Source organism: Chrysemys picta, chromosome 22 (assembly GCF_011386835.1).
Source record: "Chrysemys picta bellii isolate R12L10 chromosome 22, ASM1138683v2, whole genome shotgun sequence".
Taxonomy (NCBI): Eukaryota; Metazoa; Chordata; order Testudines; family Emydidae; genus Chrysemys; species Chrysemys picta.
The window spans coordinates 21,135,582-21,154,371 of record NC_088812.1 but is presented as its reverse complement, the minus strand read 5'-3'; the positions used below and the strand labels follow the sequence as shown (position 1 = coordinate 21,154,371).

The 18,790-nt window shown below is 49.5% G+C and overlaps 1 protein-coding gene across 3 annotated transcripts in view; it reads right to left on the bottom strand.

Annotated features, from left to right (window-relative positions):
- Positions 1-8,340: 8,340 nt before the first annotated feature.
- The window catches only part of LOC101937528 (adhesion G protein-coupled receptor E3-like), a 34,276-nt gene continuing 23,826 nt past the window's right edge, over positions 8,341-18,790 (bottom strand). For all 3 annotated transcript variants that reach the window (XM_065576413.1, XM_065576414.1, XM_065576412.1), the window contains 7 exons: positions 15,280-15,474; positions 14,328-14,563; positions 13,542-13,608; positions 12,071-12,162; positions 9,688-9,856; positions 9,473-9,577; positions 8,341-9,219 (listed from right to left, as the gene is read on the bottom strand). In XM_065576413.1, the coding sequence (XP_065432485.1) occupies positions 9,151-9,219; positions 9,473-9,577; positions 9,688-9,856; positions 12,071-12,162; positions 13,542-13,608; positions 14,328-14,563; positions 15,280-15,474 (933 nt within the window). In that variant the 3' untranslated portion in view covers positions 8,341-9,150. The remainder of the gene's footprint in view (positions 9,220-9,472; positions 9,578-9,687; positions 9,857-12,070; positions 12,163-13,541; positions 13,609-14,327; positions 14,564-15,279; positions 15,475-18,790) is intronic.

Sequence of the window (18,790 nt, the reverse complement as noted above, 5' to 3'; positions counted from 1 at the left end):
GGCCCCATGTCCCTCCCGGACCCTGGTGCCCTTTGATCTGGGGTGCTGCCCCCTGGCAATACCCCCACACTCTGCCTCTAGGTCTCCCCTCTCTGGGGAACCCCCAACCCTCTAATCCCCACCTCACTTCAGTATAAGGCTACTGCCAGTCACCAACTAGCCCCTGCGCCCTGGGGCAGACTGCAGTATAAGCCACTCATCACAGGCAAGGTTAGGTTTGGACCTGCTGCCTCTCTCTATAGCTGGGCTGCCCCTCTCCAGCCCTGGTACTGGTTTTAGGCCCTTAGCTAGCTCTTCCCCTTCAAGAAAGGCTTGAAATGTCCTATGTTTTAGTCCTCTAGAACGGATGTAGTTTACAATGGAAACTACCACTGACATTACATGCTCAAATTTTAAGTCTTTGCTACACAAAACCTGCTGATGTACAATGCAGTGATGTTTAGCTATTTCTCTCCCGATAAATTCTTCAAGAAGAGTAACTGCTCCAACATTTTTTCTGCACATAGCTGGAGCACCATCAGTACAAATGGCCACCAAGTTTGTGAAATCTAATCCCAACTTATCATTCATGCACTTTATCACTTCACTGGAGATTTCTTTTCTGGTTGTGCGACCCGTCATGGAGCACATGCCAACAAGTTCTTCAGTAATTTCTAATAAAAATAAGAAGTTGGGCGGTGTCTTTTATGAATAGCTAGGGAGTAAAAGCAGAATTCACTGACTCTCTGCTTTAACTGATCACTTAGATTGGTAGAAATGTCAGATATTCTTCTCTGGACTGTCATGCGTGAAAAACTGATATTCTCAAATATTCCCCTCTTTTCTGGACATAACTCAGATACAGCAATCAACATACACTTTTTAAAAAACTCGCCTTCTGTGAAGTATTTCCCAGCAGCAGCAATTTCCTTAGAAATTTGAAAGCTTACTTTAGTAACTGTATCGTCCTCAGTGCTCACTTTCTTGAAAGTTTGCTGTTGTCCACTAAGGTTTTTCGCTAAACTGGCTCCTTTAATTATTTTTTCATTTGGGTTCAATTTGGCAAGATTGGGATGTTTCGTTTCAAAGTGCCGCCGAAGGTTGTATTCTTTCGGAACCGCTAACGTTTCGCGACACACGAGGCACAGTATTTTGTCTTTGGAAACAGTACGTAAGTATTTATTCATCCATTCAGTGTTGAAAACTCTGTGCTCTGATTCTCTTTTTCTCTTTTTCTTTTCACTCATGGTAGTCATTATGAAGCTCAAGATTTTGTTGAATAAATTCACATACAAGGGAAACACTCAGTCAGGGCCAGCGTTTCCACTAGGCGACCCTAGGCGGTAGCCTAGGGCGGCAGGATTTGGGGGGGGCGGCATTTTGCTGCCCTCTGCGGAAATTTGGGGGCGGGGGTCCTTCTGCTCCGGGTCTTTGGCGGAAATTCGGCAGTGGGTCCTGCACTCACTCCAGGAGTCCCCGAAGACGCGGAGCGGAAGGACCCCCGCCACCGAATGCTCAGAGGAGGAGCGCTGCCGCCTAGGGTGGCAAAAACCCTGGTGCCTCTCGTGCTCACAGTCACACACAAAGAGACAAGATATCTCACGGCGCGTGGCACACTAGCAAAGCACTGACAGTGTGTGGAAGCTTGTAGAGGGGGAAAGAAACGGCGCGCATAGGGTAACCAGATCACAGCAGTAAAATAGGACCTGCCCCCTCCCTGCTCGGCCCCACCATTACACCGCTCTTCAACCCCACCAGGGGTCACTATATTACTGCACACAGCAGTACCAAAAATTAAAATACTGAGAATGGACGCCTCCCTCCAGCCACCAACTCGCCGCTCGCCTCCTCACCCCCCCCCAAGTATAAAGCCTCGCTGCCACTACCTGCCCACACGCCTGCTCTGTTCGGCATCCCCCCATGAAATAAGGGGAGGGGACAAGGGGGACAGATTGAAGGGATTTTCTGGGGCTATGAACTAAGTTAGGGAGGGGAAAGGGGGGCAGTGTGAAGGGATTGGATGTGACTGTCCAACACACAAACACAGGGAGCCCTGCGGGGGGGCAGTGTGATAGGGGCCAGGGAGAGGTAAGGTCCCTGGACCAGGGAAGGGGGCAGCAGTCGGGGCAGGGCAGGTGCAAAACACACACACACACACACACACGCGTCTCCCCTGGGGATTTCCTGGCTGCCCACAGACAGTTCAACCCCCCCCCCCCATCACTACGGAGGCCGCCCTGGGAGCAACCAGCGCAGTAGCCGCAGGGCCATCCAGAGGATTCAGGGGGTCTGGGGCAAAGCAATTTCAGGGGCCCCTTCCATAAAAAAAAGTTGCAATACTATAGTAATGTATTTGGAAATGTAAAAAATAACTAGTGAAATACATTCAAAAAATAATTTGAAAATATACTAAACACATTATTTAAAAACATTAAATGCTTTAATGGTATGTATACATTTGCAATTACATAATGGGCTGTTTCTGGGTGATGGTTGGTGCCAATGGGCTGTCACTGCCTGGGGGTGGTGCTGCTGTTGCCCAGGGCTGGGTGGGTAGCTGGGCTCTGGGTCGGGGGGTGCCCGGCTCATAGGGGCTGGGCTCGGAGCTGGGGGTCAGGGCTGTGGGGAGGATGGGGTCAGGGGGGTACTCGGCTCAGAGGGGCTGGGCTCGGAGCTGGGGGTCAGGGCTGTGGGGGATGGAGTCGGGGGGGTGCCTGGCCCCTTACCATGCCGCTTACCCCATCTCCAGGAGCCTCAGCGCGCCGCGTCCAGGAGCGGCCCCATGGTGTCTCCAGAGGGGCCTGAGCTCCCACTGCTCGGCCGCAGCTCACAGCCCAGCCCCCTTACCAGCTGAGACGCCAGGGGATGGGAGAAGACGGAGGCGGGGGGAGCCTCTGACATACTCCTGGGGGCCCCTGCGGGGCCCAGGGCAAATTGTCCCACTTGCCCCCCCTCTGGGCGGCCCTGCCATCCAGGCGGCCGGCGCGCGGTGCGTGCGGGGCTGTGAGGTTGGCCCCAACACCCCCCCCCAGCAGGGGGTGAACCCGGCAACTGCGCTTCTGACCGTCCGGGCGGTCGGAGCGCGGCGCGTGCGGGTCTTTGAGGTTGGCCCCCCGCCGGGCAGGGGGCGAACATGGCAGACCCTCCTGCCGCTTGCCCACACAGTTCTCAGTGGTGGCAGATGACAGAACAAGTAGTAATGGTCTCAAGTTGCAGTGGGGGAGGTTTAGGTTGGATATTAGGAAAAACTTTTTCACTAGGAGGGTGGTGAAGCACTGGAATGGGTTACCTAAGGAGGTGGTGGAATCTCCTTCCTTAGAGGTTTTCAACGTCAGGCTTGACAAAGTCCTTGCTGGGATGATTTAGTTGGGGTTGGTCTTGCTTTGAGCAGGGGGTTGGACTTCATGCCTGAGGTCCCTTCCAACCCTGATATTCTATGGCTAGGTCTACACTACCCGCCTGAATCGGCGGGTAGAAATCGATCTCTCGGGGATCGAATTATCGCGTCTCGTCGGGACGCGACAATCAATCCACGAATCGACGCTCTTACTCCACCAGTGGAGGTGGGAGTAAGCGCCATCGACGGGGAGCCGCGGAGGTCGATTTTGCCGCCGTCCTCACAGCGGGGTAAGTCGGCTCCGATACGTCGAATTCAGCTACGCAAATGCGTATCTTAAATCAACCCCCGCCCCCCCCCGTAGTGAAGACCTGCCCTATGATTCTAAGAGGGATTTTATAGCACCTGGCTGGCTGGGTGCCCATAAAAGGGAGCTACCCTCCCGCTTTCATTTATCACAAGGGGTAATAATCCTTTTGCTCTCCCACCTTCTGTCCATCTCGTCTACTTAGCTTGTAAGCTCTTTGGGAGAAGGATTGCCTCTTACTGTATGTATGTACAGCACCAAGCATAATGGGACTGTATGTGCCAAGATAATATAAATAAATACTGGTGAACAGAAGTGGTCTGACACAGTCACTGCTCTCAGTTTGGAGAAGTTTATTACGGAAACATGACATCAGCGAATTTCATAGTTTTGTGGGGAAAGCACACTTTGAAAACAAAAAAAGTGGCAGAGCATTTAGAGCATTGGCCTGCTAAACTCAGGGTTGTGAGTTCAATCCTTGAGGGGACCACTTAGGGATCTGGGGCAAAATCTGTACTTGGTCCTGCTAGTGAAGGCAGGGGACTGGACTTGATGACCTTTCAAGGTCCCTTCCAGTTCTAGGAGATGGGATATCTCCATTAATTATTATTAATAGTGGTGCAGTGACAGTGCTGGAGCTAAAAAATCAATTACAGGCCAGGTCCTCAACTAGTGTAATCTAGTGCATTTGCCCCAGATCCCTAAGTGGCCCCCTCAAGGATTGAACTCACAATGCTGGATTCAGCAAGCCGATGCTCAAACCACTGAGCTATCAATCCCTCCCCTTCAATGAGCCTTCTGGGCCTTTGGAAGCAGACAATGTTATATCAATAAAGACCAACAGGATCTTGTAAGAGGGATAAAGCAAAAGCGCCACATTTATTGCAATACAAAACAATAGTTCATTTATGAAAGGAAGCAAAATACAATCATTTATAAAGACAACCCTCTATCCATACATCCATACATGCACACATACACACACCGCCTGCAAACTGAAGTTGTTATAGTTACCTGCCTAGAGGTTGCTCATGCCAAGTTACTGGCCAGGTAGCCTGGACACAAGGGTGGAGCCGAGTTGTTGTCAGATGCGCATCCGATGCCCCTGGAGGGTGGTTGCAGAACCAGACTCAAAATCCCTGAGTTTTTGGTTCTGTTCTTACAGGATTTTGTCCTTATACAAGGCTATGGGAATCACTTCATCATGCTGATGTTTGTTTGAAGTGATAATCAATCAGCAGATGACGATTGAGTGTTACCTTGTTCTTCGAGTCTTCAGCCCTCCATCGGGGGGAGAGGGGCACTTGGGTGGATTCCGGCTTGCCAAGCGGGGTCATCCGGTTATCTCCGCGCTATGCATTCTTCGGCCATGGGATATCACAGTTATAACTCTTAGGCTGGCAACTTAGATTTGCTAATTATTTATTTGCATCACACGCATTTATTCACATTCATTCTTTATCTTTAAGTCACATCTTGCACTTTTGTTTTACTACCTCCTCTTCCTTGATATCCTTATTTTACAATTTTATTTTTCAGATGTGACAGACTCCCATCAATCTATTTAACTTCTCTGATACAGTAGTAGAAAACAAGCAAGGTAATAAACGAAGGAGGGTAAGGGGGGTTCTGCAAGACCAATTCCAGAGCACAGTTGTTACAACAGCTCTTATCACCTCCTCGAACAGACTCTTTGTCTGTGGATGTGCTAGTGCAATTAGCAAGTTGTCCTTGTAACTTTTCACATAGAGATACAGGGAAGATAGTTTTAATTAGCTTGGTCTTGGTGCTCAAGATCCTATATAGCTTTCTGCTGGCTTGGTTTGATTTGGTTTGGGGCCTAAAAGGGGATATATATGTAACCCTTCTGCCAGGCTGAGTTGATAGCAGCAAGGGCTGGGTTCAGTACATAGGGGTCCCCTCCCAACAGCGTAACACAAAACCAGCTCGAGCCCCCACCCAGTGACCTGGGAAAATCTTACAAACACCCCTGGGCGCCTCGAAGAGGCAATACTTCCCCTCTCACAAGCACAGAGTCTCGGTGTAGCAGAAAATGTTTAATAACGTGAGGTAAACGACATAGCATTAAATTGGGAAAACACCACAACTAGAGTTCATAGACCAAACCATGACCAAAGACCCACCCCAGCAAATTGGGCCGTGTCATAGAATCATAGAATCTCAGAGTTGGAGGGGACCTCAGGAGGTCATCTAGTCCAACCCCCTGCTCAAAGCAGGACCAATTCCCAACTAAATCATCCCAGCCAGGGCTTTGTCAAGCCGGGCCTTAAAAATCTCCAAGGAAGGAGACTCCACCACCTCCCTAGGTAATGTATTCCAGTGCTTCACCACCCTACTAGTGAAAAAGTGTTTCCTAATATCCAACCTGGACCTCCCCCACTGCAACTTGAGACCATTGCTCCTTGTCATCTGCCACCACTGAGAACAGCCAAACTCCATCCTCTTTGGAACCCCCCTTCAGGTAGTTGAAGGCTGCTATCAAATCCCCCCTCATTCTTCTCTTCTGGAGACTAAACAATCCCAGGTCCCTCAGCCTCTCCTCATAAGTCATGTGCTCCAGACCCCTAAGCATTTTTGTTGCCCTCTGCTGGACTCTTTCCAATTTTTTCCACATCCTTCTTGTAGTGTGGGGCCCAAAACTGGACACAGTATTCTAGATGAGGCCTCACCAATGTCGAATAAAGGGGAACGATCACGTTCCTCGATCTGCTGGCAATGCCCCTACTTATACAGCCCAAAATGCCATTAGCCTTCTTGGCAACAAGAGCACACTGTTGACTCATATCCAGCTTCTCATCCACTGTGACCCCTAGGTCCTTTTCTGCAGAACTGCTACCTAGCCATTCGGTCCCTAGTCTGTAGCAGTGCATGGGATTCTTCCGTCCTAAGTGCAGGACTCTGCACTTGTCCTTGTTGAACCTCATCAGGTTTTTTTTGGCCCAATCCTCAAATTTGTCTAGGTCACTCTGTATCCGATCCCTACCCTCTAGTGTATCTACTACTCCTCCCAGTTTAGTGTCATCTGCAAACTTGCTGGGAGTGCAGTCCACACCATCCTCCAGATCATTAAACAAAACAGGCCCCAGGACCGACCCTTGGGGCACTCCGCTTGAAACCGGCTGCCAACTAGACATGGAGCCATTGATCACTACCTGTTGAGCCCGACGATCTAGCCAGCTTTCTATCCACCTTACAGTCCATTCATCCAGCCCATACTTCCTTAACTTGGCGGCAATAATACTGTGGGAGACCGTATCAAAAGCTTTGCTAAAGTCAAGGAATAACACATCCACTGCTTTCCCCTCATCCACAGAGCCAGTTATCTCATCATAGAAGGCAATTAGGTTAGTCGGGCATGACTTCCCCTTGGTGAATCCATTAGTTCTTGAAACCAGCAACCCAAAAATCACCCAAAGTCCCAAAAGTCCAACAACCCCCAAAGTTTCTGTCCTTGGTCAGTGCAGCCCCAGAATTCGGGGGGGAGGCGCACAAGGTGTTAAGGGGCACCTTATGTGATCCGAGGCCGACCGGCCACTTCTCCGTGGGGTTCTGCCGCAGCCTTCACCACAAGCCGCTTCACTCCACCAGCCGTCCCGTGAGCCGCTCCTGCCATCCCATGAACTGCTCTGCTCTACCAGTTGCTCCGCTCCGCTCACCGACCTGTGAGCCGGATCCAGCCATCCCCACACATGGCTCTGCCCGCCGTTCCTTGGGCTGCTCCAACCATCCCACAAGGCTAGCTACTCCTCCAGCTGTCCCCAAAAACTGCTCCGCCAGCCGCTTAGCAATATAGCTTCAGGCTCCCCCACTAGTTAATACAACACTCAGTGATCTCAGCTCTTAGTAACTTTAGCTCTTTTGTGATTTCAGCTAGTAGTAGGATAGGCCCAGTGCTGGTGCACTACTGGCCTAAAACAAATTCAGCTCAGCAACCTATAACTAGACTCCGAATGGAATCAAAGTTAGCTCTGATATTCTACAGTAGAGAAGAAATTAGTACTTCAGGCTCACAAAAGGGGCCCACACCACCAGGTACAAATACTTACCCCAACCTCTCACAATACAATGGGTTTTGTAACCCATGCCCCTTGTCAAGTAAGTGCTACTTAGTTAATGGTGAGTCCTTCTGTCATACAACAGTTCCACTGGCCTTGATTCACAGAATCAGGGTAACAAAACTTTATTCTTCCTGCCCCAATAACAGAGAAAATGGGGATCCCACACCAGCCAAAGTAACCACTTTCAGTTGCTGTTGTCTCATGGGTGGGTGTGCCTATGCAAACAAGTTCTTTTCCACACTCGCCATAATTCACCACCAGATGTCAGGGTAGAGCTCATCCTGACTCTGTTACATATATACCTATGAAATCACAAAATCACATATAAAACTATTAATACTCAACAACAATAGCCATGAAGCAGTGTGCTTCAGCCATGCCCTCAGCAGCACCTCCACCCCACCAGTCACAACCCCCATGCCAAGGCTGGGAGCGGGGCTAATGTAGAGATTTTATGCCAGCTCTACAGCAGCCAGGAAGGACTCCTGCACAGGAAGGCTAATCACAGGGCCATTTCTGCCCACTTTAAAGCTCCTTTACACTGCCAGATTGGCATAAAGAGGCTTTAGAATTGGGCCCTAGGTTTCCAGGACAGGAAGAACGTGATAGCAAACCCTCAAACCAAAGACGCAACCAAGGTCCATAAGCAGGTTATTTTATTATTTACACTTTACAGTAAAACAGTAGAGCTAGCTCACACACATAGCACGCAGCAGCTTTGCAAATTGCCCCCCGCAACCCGCATGGTGTGCTTTCCCCAGGAAATAACTGCTCTCTGACCTGGGATCTGGCCCTTTAAATCTGGGAGAGATACCGAGCTACAAGCCTAGGGTGGCCTTTGAATTCAGGAGTTGTGGATTTGGATCAGAGAGAGGATTTGGTCCAATCCCGCTTCCCTTTCCAGGTTTTGTATGTAGTTGCGATGAAGAATGGCAGCTGAAGCACCTGCCCCACTGGCACAGCAAAGCCGGCTGTATGATAAACATCAGTGGTTGGAGACGTGACTGTTTCACGGAGATGAAGTGGAGGGCTCTCCCCAACTCATCTGCCAGCAAAACAAATATACATTAAGTGCCAATCCCATGGGAAAACTCCAGTCAACGTCAATGGGATCAGGACTGGGTCCTCATTCAGGAATAGTGCAGACTCTGTAAAATTCAGCCAGCCTCCACTGAGGTGACATCACTTGCAGGAAAATAACTTAACAAATGTAGACAAAGCCCGCTCCCTTCCCCCACCCATGCACAAGTAAGCCATAAAGTAGCAGTCAATATAGGCTGCTCTAAATAAACCAGAAATGTTCACTTCCAGACAAAGATTGTGGCCTCTCATGCTGGGACTGGAGCAGGGAGATTTATCCAGACATAAGACTCCACTTTCCCTCCAGACAAAACTTCTGGATCCTTTCCCAGTAGAGGTAATGGAGCCAGAGGAAATTCCATGCAGTGCTAACTCTTTGTTGGGGATGGCCCATCTGCACCTTCCCAGCCCATTCCACAGCCAGTGATGCATGGAGCCTGCAAAGAAGCAAAGGGAAGGGAACATGGAGGTGTGCAAGAAAGGAGGAGTTCTGTGCTGGGTTCTAGGAGACCTGGGATTCCCCCTTGATTTGGATGAAATTGAATCTCACTAAGACTCCCAATGCCGTTCTCAGATGGGTTAAAACAAGCATGTGTCACTCAGAGGACAAGGCACCTCAGGAGCTACAACAGACCCGGATGGATGCGACTTTTGGATGCTGGTATTGGAACAGAATAGAGGATCTCTTACCATCTTGGTGCTGGTAGTGACAGTGGACCTGGACAGACTAAATGTTTGGGTTGGGGGGCTGGATTTTCTTGTGCCTTTAATCCATCTCCTGTACTCCTCTCTCACCTGGAGAATAAGGGACATGGTCACTACATCATGTAACTAACACCCTCAGACCAGGCCACTCCTAGGCCCGTGAAGTCACTGGGTGGCTGATGACGCGCCAGGGGCATTACCTGGCGATTGAGGAGACAGTGCACCAGGAAGATGAAGACTCCCTGCAGGCTGTTGACAATGGTGAATAAATACGCCATGACCATTTTTGCTGAGCTGACTTGGAAGAGACCAAGACTCCATGTGCAGCCCAGAATGAATAGCTGGGCGATAGCTTTAAAAGTCAGTAGTCTGGATAAAGGCAGACGGAGAGATCCCATGAGAACGACCCCATGGTAAGTCAGGGGGCTCTGGGTGGTGTGGGGCAAAACAGCTGGCACCCACTTTACTGTGTCTTAGGGTTACTGTCAAGGCGAACACAATGGCAACATATGCCTATGAATCCAAAATACAATATCGTGCCCAACCATCTTCCCAGACACATACTTTCCCCTCTCACAGGTGGTTCTTCCAAAGTAAATGGTTCAATCTCTCATTACGGTTTTGTTTTTAATCAAGTGGGAACAGGATATTGGGCTCCTGGGAACCTATGTATGTTGTTCCATAAATAGACAGGGGGTTGCTACAGAGCAACAGTAAGCCACACTTGCCTTCCTCCTCAATGGATGGCACTTTACCTCGACAGTATCCACAGCCCCAGGGAAAAGAGATGAGTTTCCTCCCTAAGTAGCACATGGCCCAGCTCTGAATAGCAGCACAGACTTGCATTTCTCCTTACAAAGCACTAGGCATGTGCAGTAATACCATGGCTTTCTGAAGCCTCAACATTCTGATCTGGTTCTAAAATCTTTTCCCCTCTCATGTCTCCATCCAGCACTCCCAGTTGGCAGCCCTGATCTTGTTCCTCTCTAAAAAACAGATTTCATAATGAGTTGCTTTAAAGACCATTTGCATGCCACAATCTGAATGTGCCGCAGGACTTACTGCTAGAGCCTCACTGATCTAGCAGTCTCTTCCGTACCATTACTTCCACTGACTTCAGCGGGCTTTGGAACAGACTGCAACTGTCATCTCAATATCCATCCAGGGACCAACATGATGCACATGGCAGAAAAGTATCTCCCATGATGATCCTCTATTGCCGTAGACCTCTCCTCTCTCCTAATCTGACCCTCCAATTGCCACAGATCCCTGGCTGTCCTGTGTCTAATTTAAGGTCCAATACAGCATACATTATTCATGCAAATTGTCCTTATTTTGGCAGATGGTCCCATGGACAACTTTAGGACTCATAGACTCATAGACTTTAAGGTCAGAAGGGACCATTATGATCATCTGGTCTGACCCCCTGCATGCTGCAGGCCACAAGACCCTTCCCTGGACTCTGCCGTTGAAGTCCCCAATCCTGTGTTTTAGTGACTTCAATCGGCAGAGACCCTGCTGCCAGTGATCTTTGCCCCATGCTGCGGAGGAAGGCGAAAAACCTCCAGAGGCTCAGCCAATCTACCCTGGAGGAAAATTCCTTCCCGACCCCAAATATGGCGATCAGTAAGACCCCGAGCATGTAGGCAAGAGTCTCTAGCCTGACCCTTGTTGGCCATTATACTATTTACGTACCATTGCTTGGTTTTCCTTGGCTACTATGTTTTACCATTAAACCATTCCCTCCATAAACTTATCTAACTTAATCTTAAAACCAGACAGGTCCGTCGCCCCCACCGTTTCCCTCGGAAGGCCGTTCCAATATTTCACCCCTCTGAGTAAGGGACTGCTGATGTGACTTGGGGTTTATCAGCTCCTTGGGCAGTGAGACTGTTACTCTCTCATCAAGCAGAAGGTCGCCAAGATAACCTGGAAACCCTACAGTGGCATGTGCTCAGCTATATGGTGGCAGAAATCTGTGGGGAATCCCACAGGAATTCCCATACAGGAGGCTCACTGGACCCTTCTCATACAGGAGTGGGCAAACTACGGCCCATGGGCCGGATCCAGCCCATCAGGTCTTTGGATCCAGCCCGTGGGATTGCCACCCCCGTGGCGCAGCGGGCCCCACACCACTCCCAGAAGCAGCCAGCACCATGTCCCTGAAGCCTCTGGGGGAAGGGGAGAGCAGAGGTCTGCCCAAGCTGCCCCCGCCCCACACCCCCTCCCACAGCTGACATTGGCCGGAACAAGGAACCACATCCAATGGGAACTTCTGAGGAAGTACCAGCAGGTGAGGGCAGCGCGCATTGCCCCCTGCCTCCCCCCCACTCCCCCCGGCCCGGGGCTGCAGGGACATGGTGCCGGCCGCTTCCGGGAGTGGTGCAGGGCCACTCCCTCCTGCACCCCAACCCCCTGCCCTGAGCCCCTTCCTGCACACCACACCCTCTCCCACATCCTGCACCCCAACCCCCAGCCCCAGCCCTACATTCATGGCCCTGCATGCAATTTCCGCACCCGGATGTGGCCCTCAATACAAAAAGTTTGCCCACCTCTGTTCTAGTAGATTTAGCGCTGTCCTACCTGGTGTCTTTGAGAGTGGACACATCTTCATTAAGGGAGGAGAGTTTGTCTCTCAGGATCCAGAGGGTTACAAGAAAAAATGTTAAATTTATCTGTGGAAACAGCATGAAATATTCCTTGTAAAACATGCCAGCCAAGGCCAGTCTCTCTGGTTGAGGCATGGAACAATCCTATGGGATCAGACTGTTGCTGACCAGTGACTGCTCGTCAAGGTGGGTCATACACCATTCCCTGCCAGACCTTGGTCCCAGGACATGCAGGGAACTGTTGGCATAGGCAGGGCTGCAATGCATCACATGTGATCATACAGCCAGAGGGCCACATTCTGCTCTTATCTGAATCTGGAGTGACTCCACTGATTCCAATGGGGTCTGCAGTTATTCCAGATTTAGAGCCGTGTGATTTGGCCCAAAGCTTCTAGATCCTATCTATAGAGTATTCCCTTCAATTCTGAGGCTGAAATTAATTCTTAACTTGCTGCCTGAGATGGAGAGGAATCTGCAAGGACATTTGGTACTTTTATCTCTTACAACACATGCACCCTTCCATCCTCAAACTCCCCACGCTGCAGCCACCTTCCCTTCCCCCATAACCTGGGTTATTTACCAGCCAGGCTGGACAAGGGAAGGGACAAAACTATCCTCATTCCGGCAGAGGTTCCACTTGCTTGCATGGCACCATTGCATGAGTAATGACGTATTATAATTAATCATATTATGGTAGCACCGAGAAGCTCCAACTGAGACTGCACTGGGTTCTGTACTCACACGTAGAAAGGGGTAGCTCCTGTCCTGGAGCATTTGTTAGCAAAATAACAGGGCAAGACCACAGGCACCGGATTCCCCCGGGACGCTCAACCTCCCACTGCGCCCAAAGCCCCACCCCCACCCCACCCCTTCTCCAAGCCCCCGCCTCTTCCCACCCCTGCCCCAACTCTTCCCACCCAGATCCATCCCCTCCCCTCCAGCACCTCCTGCACAACTCAGAACAGCAGACTGCGGCAAGCGGAAGGTGACGGGATGGAGGGGGAGGAGTTAATCGGCGTGGCTGCCAGTGGACGGGAGGCATGGGGGGCGGGATGAGTGGGGGAGCTGGCTGCCAATGTGTGCTGAGCATCCACTATTTTTTTTCGGTGTCTATGGGCAAGACAGACAAAGGGTGGGAGGAGAAACAGAGGTACAGCGAGAAGAAGCTACTTCCCAAGTTAACACAGCAGGCCAGTGGCAGAGTCAGGTCTCCTGACTCACAACCCAGGGCCTGACCCATTCACCCTGACTGACTCCATAGAATGTAGGCTGTTGTGTTAGGGGGAAATCCTGCACTGGCCAAAGAGGGGTGGATGAAATGGGATCTTATAGGACTCTTTCATCTTAAATTCTCTGGGAGATATTCTTCTCTTGGCTCCACTGGAGTCCACAGGGTTGCAGAGGTGAGAGGAGAATGGGGCCCTGTGGTTCTGTGAGGTACCCACCAGGATTATGGCACAGACTGGACCCAGGAAGCTCCAACGAAAGCCTCTGTCCAGGCTTAGCCAGCAGCTAGAGGCAGGAAGGAAGAAGATGGTGACTTTAATGGGATTACTGCCCTTTTTCAGCCCCGGGGGCAGAGAGTGAGTGTCACAGGGCAGCTGGCTCTCAAAAGCAAGATGGATCTCAGCCTGCCTGTGACATGGCCAACTCCCTTGCGGGCAGCAGGCAAACAGCCCTTCCCATCTACCTCAGCATCTCCTGCTTTCAGCCACCACTTCCTCTCCCACCTCCTCAAATGACCCTTTCTGGTGGATGGGCGCAGTATTGCTGGAGGGCCAGACATGCAGCAGATGGACATTGGCCTCGCTGCACTGAAGGAAGTGGAGCTGCCCTGATTTACACCAGCTGAGGATCTGGCCTGGGGTGTCTAGAACACGCCACGCCCTGTTTTAGTGAGTCCCTCACTTTAGAGAGGGGATCCTCGGGGATCTGCACACAGGAAGAAGGTTCATTTGTTTCCTACCCACCAGCACCACAAACCCAGCCTGGGAGCTGGGAGTCAAGCTGGGATCTTTCTGGCTTGTTCTTCTGCATCATCAGTGGGGTGAGGAGTGTAGATGTCTGACAGGTGGGCAACTCAACTACAGTGCTTGGGGCAGCTTAGTGTCACATTCAGCTCCCAGGCAGGGTGAGCAGGGAAATCTAGGTTCAAGTCAGACCTGGGGTGAGCCGGACAAACGCATGGAAGCCACATCTCAGCTCCCCTTTGGGATGGGCGCTGCACGTACTGTTTGGAAGTTCCGTAGCCATCAGGATTCAGCGCTGCCGAAATAACCACCACCAGGGCTGGGAATCCGTAGCCGAACGGGTACATGAATCTCTTCTTGAACCAGCTAGTGCTGGTGTAATTCACGACCTTCAGGTTCCTGACGGTGAGGAAGAGGTGCAGCCCCTCCAGGAACATCCAGGTGAAGCAGGCCAGGAAGAGGTAGTGTAGGAAGCCAGCAATTACAGCACACACCACCTGAGGACAGGATGAGAGAGAGCTCTGGGACACTGCTTCCGGGAAAGGAAATACTGAATTTGGAGGTGGGCGGAGGATCACATAGGAGGATCACATTTTTATTAACACATCTCTCTAGTTATGGAGCTCTCCCAGAGACAATACGTTCTTCAGTCTACGGGGACTTGTCTAAGAGCAAGCTGTCTGGCCCTTTCAATCATTCAGAGTCCAGCCCAGTCCTGATCTCCACTCAGAAAAGATGGTTTCTGGGCGTTGTAATTCCCAAATAAATCGGGGAATTGTTGGATACTGTGAGGAATCCTAGGAAAAGGAGCAGGGACATAAACAAGTTCCCAGTCCTCAGAATAGGGAGAGACCTGGAGGATGTAGGTTCTCTTCTCTATTTCTGCTTCAGGGTATAGGTGTCTTGCGTCTGCCCATCAGTGTGGGGGCAGAGAGGACAGGCAGGGGACTGTGACTCTGAAAATCGGGGTTCCTTTGTCTGAATGATGAAGGAAGGAGCGCACAAGGAAAAGGGAAGGACTGGTTTCATCCATAGAGATTTCTTTTGGATGGGGAGTAAATAATTATTTCTGCAGGACTAAAGAGCATGGAATAAATGTTACCGTCCAGCTGAGGGTATAAAAAGGTGCTGGGGTGAGGGGAGCTTTAGAAATGCTGACAGAGGATCTGGACACAGCTCAATTTTAAACCAAGAATAAAAGTGGATAACAGACCTGAATGCTGGTGCGAGTCACTGCGGTGAGGAAGAGCAGGTTGGCCAGGAAGAGGCAGAGGCAGAGCTGCAGGTGGATGGAGGTGCTGATGTTGCGGATGGAGCGGCACAGGAGGAAGGTGAGGATGGCGAGGAGGAGGCACAGCAGGGAGAGGGTCAGTCCCACGTAGGTGACGATGGTCAGTGGGTAACTCTCCTGTAAAAAAGCAAAGGGAGACTCACCAGTGAGCCCTGGGACACTATATAGTAAATAAGGGGAAGTAAGGACACCCTGGGAAATTACAGACCTGGCAGATTAACTTCTGTACTGGGAAAGATAATGGAGCAGATAATTAAGAAATCAATTTACAAACACCTAGAAGATGATAAGGTGATAAATATCAGTCAGCATGGATTTGTCAAGAACAAATCATGCCGAGCCAGCCTAATAGCTTTCTTTGACAGGGTAACAAGCCTTGTGGATGGGGGGAAGCGGTAGATGTGGTATATATTGACTTTAGTCAGGGCTAGTCTATACAGGACATGTGACCATGTCACATGATACTGGAATCCATCTTAAATATGGTACTTTCCCATTTAGAAGGAAGGGTGTGGACCCAGAGAGACAAAGGATTCCCGCCTTGTGCCAAAGCTATAAAAGGGGGTGGAGCAGAACAAGGAGCGGTCCCAATCATGAGAAAGCCCCTGCTTTTCAGCTAAGATGCCTGCTGGTACTAACAAGGACTGTACCAGGAGAAAGGATTGGCCCCAGATGAGGAAGGAGACTAGTCTGTGAAAGAAGCTTATTAGAACATCTCTAAGGGTGAGATTTACCTGTAATCAGTTTCTTAAATGTATTAGGCTTAGACTTGCATGTTTTGTTTTATTTTGCTTGGTAACTTACTTTGTTCTGTCTCTTATGACTTGGAACCACTTAAATCACTTTTGTTTATTGCTAAAGCCAGAATAAGTGATTCATAACTGGGGGAGCGAACAGCTGTGCATATCTCTCTATCAGTGTTATAGAGGGCGAATAATTTATGAGTTTACCCTGTATAAGCTTTATACAGAGGAAAACGGATTTATTTGGGGTTTGGATCCCATTGGGAACTGGGTGTCTGGGTGCTGGAGATAAGTGACCTGCTGAGTGGTTTTCAGTTAAAGCCTGAAGCTTTGGGGGCGTTGTTCAGACCCTGAGTCCGTGTTGCCGCAGGTTAGCATGTCTGGCTCAACAAGGCAGGGTTCTGGAGACCCAAGCTGGCAGGGAAAATGGTCTCAGAGGTAATCTCAGCAATTCAGGTGAGAGGCCCAAGGGGGTCTCTGTGACCGAACCCATCACAGCACGGCACTGGCGCATTCAGCTCTGTAAATATGGTCCCTGCCTAAGGACACTGCAGCATGTGCTGGGTATGTGGGAACCAACCCGCTATTACCTGCTGTCTTGGGCAGTGGATGAAGCTGCAGCTTGGGGAGGCTAGCCCCCCCAGCCCACCTCTTCTGCCTGTGGCCCCACCCATACTCCACCCCTGCTCTGCCCCAGGCCCTGCCCCCACTCTGCCCAGGCACTGCTCCTCTCCACTGTCTCCCTCCTCTCTTCCCTCCCCCTCCCTGCTCACCTCCTTCCAGCCAATCCTGAACCCAAATGAAGCTAATGACATTAGAAAGAAATTGCAGAAGAGTATTTTTTTTTTCAAAAGAAAATGGAGCATGTTTTCCACTGCATACCAGAAGGTGAAGACCAGACATGCAGACGGTACCTAATTAAAAGCACTACATTTAGGAATAAAAAAATGTCAGTCACAGGTATTTTGGTGTACCCTGAAGTTTGTCAGAGATTTATTTGCAAAAACTTTGTAGTAAGGGCAAGTCAGCTGTCCTGCTGAATACAACATTAAATATTATTGAATATGTGATGAAGCTCTTCTCTGTTTTACATTTTCTTAATCAGTATTTCTAAGCTGATTTTATATTTTAAATGTACTCTTAAGCCTTCATAAAGTAACCATTCCAGATTACTACATACACCTCTATCCCGATATAGCGCGGTCCTCAGGAGCCAAAAATCCCAACCGTGTTAAAGATGAAATCCCGTTATATCGGGGTAGTGGTGGCAGGGTTCCAGCAGTGATTTAAAGAGCCCGGGGCGCCGGTCCTGGGGAACCCTGGGCCCTTTAAATTGCCACCCGAGCCCCGCTGCCGGAGTCCCGGGGTAGCAGTGGCAGGGCTCCAGCGGTGATTTAAAGGACCATGGGCTCCCCAGGTCCTTTAAAGCGCTGCCCGAGTCCCACTGCCAGAGCCCCAGGGTTACCATGCTATATGCGAACCCGTGTTAGATCGGGTCGCATTATATTGGGGTAGAGGTGTATTTAACTCACTGAAACAAAGACATTAGTTTCAATTAATCAGTCACACAGGTTTAATGTGTTCATAACAATGTTCATTGCATTTAGAAAAAGGGAACACTACTTTACTTTGTGTGATCTTCATGACAACAGACATGAAATTTCACCAACTTTAAAAAATATGTTTCCAAAGATTTTAGGCATAACAAAGGATTTTATATCTTACTAAGGTACTGATTTTGCTGGAGTGTTCTCTTAAAACTAGTTCATCAAATAGTCAGAAGTAAAGAAAGGGAAACACATTTGTCCAGCTATATGGAAGGAAAGGGGTGTTGTCCCTTTAAGGGCTAGCCTCTCTTCACCAGGGGCGGGGGGAGGGGGAAGGTGTGACAGGAGAAAGGGATGGACAGAAAGGACCGGAAGACTTGGGAAGCAAGTTTTTTGTACTATAGTAATTAAAATTAAAATGTGTATTTTAGCTAAGAGTGGTCTTCTGAAGGATGTATTTAAAAAAAACTATATGTCTGAATATCCAAGCATTTAAGGCTACAGATGAATACTCAGATTGTGGATTTAAAAACCTATGCAAGGATTTTTTAGAGATGTGATTTTGTAATCTTCAGGAATCTTCTAATGAAATATTTTAAAGCAAATTTTAAACTAAGGTCCTGTAGACTAACATGTTCTGAGTAAATATTACAGTAATGCACAACTGTTTTTGTCAGTAAACTCAGAAACTGACAGTATATACCTTTAAATGCCTGTTAAATGGCTTCATTACCACTTGAATGAGTCTTTAACAGTTTCAATGTTGTGCTAATAGGTCTGGCAGGCTGGAGACTTTTTCACTTTTAAGTTACTAGATCCCCTCCGGAGTAAGAGTCACCAGGCTGCAGCAGCTAGCTGTGGGAGCCTGCAGGAAAGGTCAGAACAGGGAAAGGAAGAGGTGGAAGGTGGACACTAGGACCCAGGGGTGCCCCAAATTTTCAGGTGCGCTACACTGCCGTGTATGCAACTGCATTTGCCTAAGGATAGTTCTGAGTGGATCACAAGCTAAATATGAGTCAACAATGTAACGCTGTTGCAAAAAAAACAAACATCATTCTGGGACGTATTAGCAGCAGTATTGTAAGCAAGACATGGGAAGTAATTCTTCCACTCTACTCTGTGCAGATTAGGCCTCAACTGGAG